At 25.6% G+C, this 8,719-nt stretch overlaps 2 protein-coding genes across 5 annotated transcripts in view; both read right to left on the bottom strand.

The window, feature by feature from the left end:
* The window catches only part of LOC106790834, a 4,641-nt gene extending 723 nt beyond the window's left edge, over window positions 1-3,918 (bottom strand). The window contains exons 1-2 of the mRNA XM_014756019.1: window positions 3,616-3,918; window positions 2,324-2,525 (exon numbers count right to left, since the gene is read on the bottom strand). Coding sequence (XP_014611505.1) covers window positions 2,324-2,525; window positions 3,616-3,805 — 392 coding nt within the window. The 5' untranslated portion in view covers window positions 3,806-3,918. The remainder of the gene's footprint in view (window positions 1-2,323; window positions 2,526-3,615) is intronic.
* Window positions 3,919-8,013: 4,095 nt separating this feature from the next.
* Window positions 8,014-8,719, bottom strand: part of LOC106790832 — a 9,290-nt gene continuing 8,584 nt past the window's right edge. For all 4 annotated transcript variants that reach the window (XM_014756016.1, XM_014756018.1, XM_014756017.1 and 1 more), the window contains one exon: window positions 8,014-8,344. In XM_014756016.1, coding sequence (XP_014611502.1) covers window positions 8,173-8,344 — 172 coding nt within the window. In that variant the 3' untranslated portion in view covers window positions 8,014-8,172. The remainder of the gene's footprint in view (window positions 8,345-8,719) is intronic.

Genomic DNA, 8,719 nt, shown 5'->3' with positions numbered 1-8,719 from the left:
ACTTCAATAAATTTTTATAAAAAAAAACATAAGAGATATATGATACAAGTAAAAATGAATCTATTGAATTAAAATAAATATAGAAACATTCATTTACACGTTAGAATTATTATTTTCATTTTAAGATAACTATTTAATATTATAATAAAATCGAGCTAATATAACAAAATCATTTCATATATATTAAATTATTATATTTATATTAAAATTATTGAACAATTATAATATAATTCTCCTAATATATATTAAATATTATTATTTCCTATCAATATATTTCATCCTAGAATGGTCAATGATTTTTCATAATATTCCTATTCTTATTTTATATTTATTTATATCAAAGATGGAAAATAAAATTTTCGTATGAAGAGATAATTCAAAGGATAAAATCACTTATTTCGAGAATTTCTGGAAAGGACGCGAAAAGGAAGAAGAACAATAAGAAGAAGAACAAAAAAAAAGAAGAAGAAGATGATGAATGTTAGATCCTTCATCCATGAACCGTTAAGTTCGTCTAGACACCAGTTCCTGCCAGTACCAATCTCCGATTTATCTTTCCTCTCTTTCTATTTCTCCCCCAATTTCCTAACTTTTCTCTATCCTTCTCTCTCTCTCTCTCTCTCTCTCTCTCTCTCTTTATGTCTACTCATCTTCGTGAGTGCGTGTTAGAAAGCGTTCGCAGGTGACAGAACAGATTATAGGATGTTTCGAAACGTAAGATCACGCGTACTACATATTTTTCAGGTTCGTAGTATTTTTAAATAACAGATAACACGTGACAGCACTTTGTTAATCTATATATTTAATGCATGTACTTATTTATATATGTATATGTATGTTTAAAAGTAATACACGCAACTAAGTGTCAAGTAATCGTAAATGCATTAGATGAAATAACTTGTAAAGGTGTTTGTTATTTATTATTATTTTATCTAAACTGATTGAAAAATACTATGGGGTATAAATATGATCGGTTTTGTTCATTTTACACGTTTCACGTGACAATTTTATAACGGTTTCAAGATAATGATATATAATAAATATATAAATATTATATCTCTTCAATTAGATTTTTAATAATATCTTTTACTAGCGAGAAGTAATAGTTTAATTATTTAAAAATAAATATTTAAGTGGACGAATAGAAAAGAAATTGTAAATGACGATTTTTCTGTTTCTTTTTTTTTGTTTTCTTTTTTTTTTTTTCAAATTTGAAATAAGTGCATAATAATTATTATGCAAATTTAACTTATACCTCTTCTCGGTCAACCATTTAATAAAGATTTTAAATTATAATAATCAAATAATTATAATATAATATAATAATATAATATAATAATTATAATTATCAAATAATGATAAGCGAATTGAAAAAGAAGTTTCAAAATATTCATGGATTTGACATAGAGTAAAAAATATTCCAAGAATAATGATTTGTATTAAAGTTATAATTGTCTTTCAATTATTAATATTATTTAATAGACTATGATGGGATCATATCAAATTTGATAGAAATATATTTTCTATAAAAATAATTAATCATAGTAATGAAAAATTCAATCGATATTTTGATTCGACGTCAATGATATAGAAAGAAAATTGATTCAAGATGCATTAGAGTACTCTTAGAATTTTTTTATTTAAATATTAACGTTCACTGTATTCTCGTATATTATTCAAAATTAATTATGAATAATTTAAAATCACGATGAGGAAAACTCTTCTCAAATTACGTAAATTCTTACGTAACGTGATTTTCCATTATACTCGATAAATGTCAAAGGCTACTTTACCAGTCATTTAAGATCAGTTGAATAATAATATAATGTATCATTAATAGTTTATATAGATCACTAGACCACCTTATGTTCGAATGTGTTAATGTTTAATCTCTGTTTTGTTTTTATATAATTTTATTTTTTTTCAATCTTTTCTTTTTACACATTCCTATAATAACACCTTATTAGGTGTTTTTATATGTTGAATACTTTCAAAAGTTTCAACATTATTTTTTTATTTTCTTTTTTTTTCTATAAATTCCATTTTTTATTATGCTAATTATTAATGATTTATCTTTGCATGGTATAAATTAAATAAAATGATTATTCAATTCCTTTCGTTTAACATAATGTTCAGCTAATATTGCAAGTTGAATATTAATTATTATTATCAAGATCGTTAGATCTTGATGTATGAGGAAAGAAAAGTTTCCTTCCCAAATAAAAAAAAGGGGAAAAAAAAAAGAAAAAAACCAGTCTTCATATTATCCGTAACTCGAAACGATGAGTTTCATAATAACGAAAGATTAGTCATCTAACCATACCTGAATATAACGTCCCAATCTAGGACACGTTCTCTGCTTCTTTTAAGCAACGTTTTCGTGGCATACTTGGAACATATCCTCTCATAAATGCACACATTGTTACCGAGTTTCTCAACAAGTTTTTTCTCAATTTGACCTACGTCAAGTATCTCCTCGTCGTGAATTAAACGTGCCATTCGTCTCGTTCTGCTTATATAGGTATCTAGATAATATAAATATATATATATATTACAATATAATCATTTATTTTGAGATATATATTATATTATTTTTTATTCAATAATATTTTATTGACCCTAGAGCCTAAACTTCCTAAATATTATTAATTACAGTGTAATACAATGCAATATATAACAAAAAGAAAATTAAAATAATGTAATTATTATTAAATTTATCATTATAATAGTAGTAACACATACAAAGTAGATAAAAATAGTATATAAAAAGCTCCCTAAAGATTATTATAATTACAGTGTAATACAATGCAATATATAACAAAAAGAAAATTAAAATAATGTAATTATTATTAAATTTATCATTATAATAGTAGTAACACATACAAAGTAGATAAAAATAGTATATAAAAAGCTCCCTAAAGATTATTATAATTACAGTGTAATACAATGCAATATATAACAAAAAGAAAATTAAAATAATGTAATTATTATTAAATTTATCATTATAATAATAGTAATGCACACAAAGTAGATAAAAGTAAAAAGAAAATAGTATATAAAAGTATATTGGTTTTTAATAATTAAAAACAAACAAAGAAAACAATTGTTTAAATTAAATCATAAGTCACAAAACACTCTGAATATCTCTATTAATAAAATAAGTGTAACATTTTAATCTAAATTATTTATACATATGATCGAATGAAATGAAAATATATATATATGTGTGTGTGTGTATGAAATTTAATATGAAATATTTATGTCAATATATTTTTTTTGGTATAAAACGTTTAATTATATAAATATATATTATACGACACACGCATTGCGATGAAAAACTTTCCCTTTTCTAAAATATCACGTTAGTAAATAACAAAAAAAAATACAAGGAAAAAGAATTAGTTAGTCAATCATTAGTATGTAGTAACGTGTTCCCTTTCTTCTTGCGTGTTTACTTAACGAACCATAAGACATTTAACTAACACTTCCTTCCTTATTCTTATTCGAATAATTCAAAGATAAATTTTAATCAAAGAAAATTGACAAGTACACGTTCACGAGTAATTAATTAACCTAATTAGTTTACTCTTATATATACTTGTAATATCCTCTTACCTGGATTTAAAGAATAGGCCAATTTTTTAATAAAATTCGATACCCTCACGGCTGCTATGATAACAGGAAATCCTAATAATTGTACGGGAAATTCAAAATCAGATCCATCTTGTCGTTGATTCATAGAAACGACGGATGATATTAAAACGAAATAACATCCGATAAAAATGAATAACTTAGTTAGATACATTTCTCGTTGACTTTTTTTTATTTTAAATCGTATTTAATTATTGAATCATTTAAATATTAAATTAGAACACTTGTTATATATCACAGAATAATTTGAATTCATTCGAACCGGGGCACTTTTAATTTTTAACACTTGTTGACTAAAACGAAAATTAATTATTATTACTATTATTATTATTAATTAAATTGAGGAATAATTTAACGAAGAAAATGATGAGAATCCGAAAAGTATCGAACAAATAACAACCCTTTAGAACTTTCTATTTCCCTTTGTAAAATTCAATCGACGAACGTCGTCCACTTGACTTCGTTCGTAAAAAGTTAATCTTTGAATGTACCCGAAGACAACAGTGCAGGTTGTAGTAACATACGGGCACGTTCCTACCTCGACCTGGAGAAAGTAATCGCACTCCCACCTCTAACCGTTCGTATCGACTTTGAAATGGTTCTGGTCTCTTAGAATCTTATTATGTGATTGTAACATTTCGTAAGCAGATTGAGTTTTACTTTTAACGTCATCTCGGAAGTTCTTCCTTCCTTTCCTTCCTTATTGTTTTTCTTTTTTTTTTTTTTTTTTATTCAATTTATTATATTTATTCGAATTTTAACACATGGGATGTGTTGTTCAATTGAAATTCATTTAGTGTAACATTGTTGAATAATTTAATTAACATAATCGTGTGAAATTTTGTGATTTCTTTTCTGGTAAGTAAATGTTATTAAATACTCCCCACTACTATCACTTTATTATACTGAATTTGTTGTTATATCGTTATTATTAATGATGTGTTTCGCGTGTATTAATTTATTAGAAATTTATTTAATGTTATAGGTTACACGAAGTATTTAATTTATACAAATATTAATATTAATATCTATATTATCGTTGTTTCATTATGGCTAGATTTTGTTTATTCCAAACAAAAAATCAAGAGTTTCTATATTCTATCATTATTTATATGATATAATTAATAATGTTTTTTTTTATTATATAGGAATAATATGGATGATAAGAAAAAATCTACCAAATACGTGTGAGTATTCGTTAGATTTATAATAATTATTATATACAATCATAAACATATCGAATTAAATACTTCATCAATTTCTAATATATATTTAATACACATATACAAATTAACAAATCTTTAATAAAATATAAAACATATCCAATTAAATTAAATATTCAATAGACATACAAATAAATGAACAAATCTTTGATAAAATACAATATTTATAATTTAAAATTCTATTATAAAATATTACAAATGTGTTACTTGTGTTACACGATTGAAAATATATTTAGATAAGCATTAACTATACTAGGCATTTGGAAATAAGAAAATAAAAAGCAACAAGCCATAGAATATTTTTTCGAAAAATATCCCAAACACACACAGAATCGATTTAACGATATTTAATTTGATTATACAATGCGATCTAACGAAAACGAAATTAAGAAATCAAACGAATGAAATTGATTCAATAATAATAATACGAAATGACTTCTAATAGATTACAAATAAAAAACTATTCGCAACATATTTCACAATATGAATGAATAAATTACAATGAATTTCATGACTTCTTTTGATCTTCATTTGAATGCATACAAAGTAGATAGGTAAGAAAGTATTGTGTAGTAGTACCGAATCGATTAAAGTCCAACCTCATGCGTGCTATAATAATAATAATAATACTTGCGTTATGCGAAAGTGCATAAGCATAATATTATCTAAGAGAAAGTAAATAATAGTTAGTATAGAAAAAAATCTAAGTTCGCGTTAAACAACAACAATAATTCCAAAAATTGTTCAACGTTCTTTCAAAATTATATTTTTATTTAAACCAAGGTGTGTGAATTATAATCGAATCATTAACCTTGTGCACTCGAAGTTCTGTTTTTTTTTTTTCTTTTTTTTTCATTTATATTACTAGCAAAAATCATATTCACATATTATATAAGTAAATGATATATTTATATAAAAGATAAGTCATAGTTGGTACGTAGTAGATTAAATTGAATTTGCTTCAGTTTTTCTTCTTCTTTTTTTGTTTTTTTTTTTTGTTTTGTTTTTATTGTCTCCATAGCCTCGAGCCCTCGAGTATAAAGGGTTAATTATTATTACCATATCGAATGGAAAAACCAAAAAACAAAACAGAAAATAAACACAGAAATAAAGGAGAACAAATTTTGTGAGAAAAAGAAGAAAATGAAGAAGAAAATCAAATGGGGGTGGGGCTGGGGGTGAATCTCGATTACGATGATCATGCGTTTCGGCGTCCATCAAAGTTTAGCAAGTGAAGTCGTCGGATAGAACAGTTTGAAAATCTCGACGATGGTGATCATCGTTAATGGGGTGAACGTAGTTTCCTCGAAAAAGGAAGAGGAAGGATCATGAATGTGAGAAGAGCTTGGTGAAGAAAGTAGAATGGCGATGGGTAGAAAACGGGGTGGGAGGTGGGAAGTGGAGGGGGAATCTCGGAAACGAGCATAGAACGAGGAAATAGCAGTTAGGTGAGAGTGAGTATACACCCTTTGCAAAGACTATCGTGCACTAGACTGTAGAACGAACATTGAAAAAGAAAGAGAAAGATATATATGTATATGTGTATGTGTGTATAGAAAGAGAATGCGTTAACACCAGTTGAAAGTTGGCACGAATGGACAAAGGAAAATGGAGAGAGAGAGAGAGAGAGAGAGAGAGAGAGAGAGAGAGATATCTTGATAAACCGAATAATTTTCTCGAAAAATTTCTCAATGGAAATGCCAGAAAAGAATAAAAATGAAAAATAAAATAAAAGAAAAAACAAAACGTGGGTAGGGGGGTTGGGGATAGATTTGGGTTTGGGTTGAGTTGCTTTTTTATTTGATACGATTTTTGAACAAAGCATATTACTGTTGGTAATAAATAATTTAAACCGAGGAATAAGAAAGAAAGAAAGAGAAAATGATCATACAGGATGGAGAGATTTTTGGCACGAAAACGTTTTAAACGCACGTTCATTTTTACAGCTCGTTGCAAAACGTCCGTTTTAGATTTGGCATCGGATTTTTATTTTTTTTCACTCGACAAAGGTGCCGAAAATTATTATTCCAATCATTTTTGATATAACTTATCATTAATATATGTTGGAACGCATTGTAGTATATATAATACAAAGAAATATGTGAAATAGGTAATACAAATACGATGTTAATGATTTCTGTATTTATTTTGTTTGTTTGTTATTCATAATCCCTGAACACAAATTTATTTTATTAACGTTTGAAATCATAAATTTGTACAAAAATCTTTTTGTAATTAATTTTATTATTATTATATATATATTATGTAATTTGAAGTCTTGTATTCGTTGCAAATTTTGCATCATTACATATTTCAATTACTTACTTATTTCATAGAAAACCACATAAACGTAAGTTATTACAATCTCGAATGATTTCGTTATAATTTCGGTTCAATCATATTTTAAAGTAAATTAATTATATTATAATGATTATAATGTGATGTTAAAATAAGAATAAAATCAGAGAATGTAATGCTGTTAATTGTACAACTTTGACATTTCTTTGAAAAGAAATGAATCAAATTGATTCAAGGATTATGGGAACTGAATTTTTGTTCTCTTATTATATATTTCATTTTTGTATTTATTATAAACTTCTAATAGTAGTAGTATGATATCGTAACGATATCGCATTAATATTACAACAATTATTATTTATAATAATATATTTAAAGTAAATTATTTTCTTGTTATTACTTTTATATAAGTAATTCATGAAATATATGTAGGACATGTATGTAAATAATTATTGTAGTAATTTTAAACGATTATATAATATTATATATACGATTGAAATATACATGTTGATGTTTCAATACACCCAATTATATTTTCTCATGAATTTTGTTTAAACGATTTTTGATTAGCAACGAATTATAAACAACAATTTTATTCATCTTTTATACGACAACCTAAATTATATTATTTCCTCGATTTCCATGATTTTTTTTACACGTATGTATCGTGTAAAAAACAAAAGAAAAGTATTATAGTATTAAGAGTGTATTATACATTTTGCGATTATGTAAAGTTTAGGATATATTCGATTAATCATAGATCATCCAAGGTCACCTTTATTAAATTCATTCACACGGAACTAAAATGAGTATTCGTATCTATTAATTTTATTCTTTCTTCTTTTTTTTTTTTTAAATCATTCTCGCACACATTGAAGAATATCACAGATACAATCGTAAATGTTAAAAGTTTCACAACGAAATGAATATTATTCGTTTAACGTAACGTGGTTGGATTCGAAAATACGAGGTTGTTTAAGTAGTTACTTCTTATGTTTTTTCATCTTATTCTAACTTTTTTCATCATGTTGAGAACGCTGGTTCCGGGTAATGGACAGGTAGGATAAAAGTTATGACAGCCTTGTCCTTCAACGCCGGATATTAATTGACCCATGTGTGCTGCGAAATGATATCTCGATGGTACTTCAGCGATCGTGCTTAAACTTGTGTCCCTGTGACAAAAAAAAAAAACGAAAATAAAGAAAGAAAAGATAAAGAAAAACAAAATACAAGAAATCACTTGAATACTTCAATTAAATATATTATTTATTGATAAAGCACGATAAAGTATCAATCAAATTCAAATATTATTTCAATACGATCAATCGATTGCACGTACGTAAACTGAATTCCTGCACGTTTCCAAGAAGTAAACGTATAATAGATCCCAAAATGTTATTATAAACATTTCCTTGATCCCTGCTCAGGATTGAAAATAAAATGTTTTATAATTGAACGAACATTTTTAAACAAAATAAAAAAGTTTCATAACATATATATTTATTCTTTTATATTAATTTAGTAATTAAAATATATTTATTATTATA

Source organism: Polistes canadensis, unplaced genomic scaffold (assembly GCF_001313835.1).
Source record: "Polistes canadensis isolate GaletaPanama2010 unplaced genomic scaffold, ASM131383v1 scaffold_264, whole genome shotgun sequence".
NCBI classification, from domain to species: Eukaryota; Metazoa; Arthropoda; class Insecta; order Hymenoptera; family Vespidae; genus Polistes; species Polistes canadensis.
The sequence above is the reverse complement of the archived record's forward strand: the minus strand, read 5'-3'. Positions and strand labels throughout refer to the sequence as shown.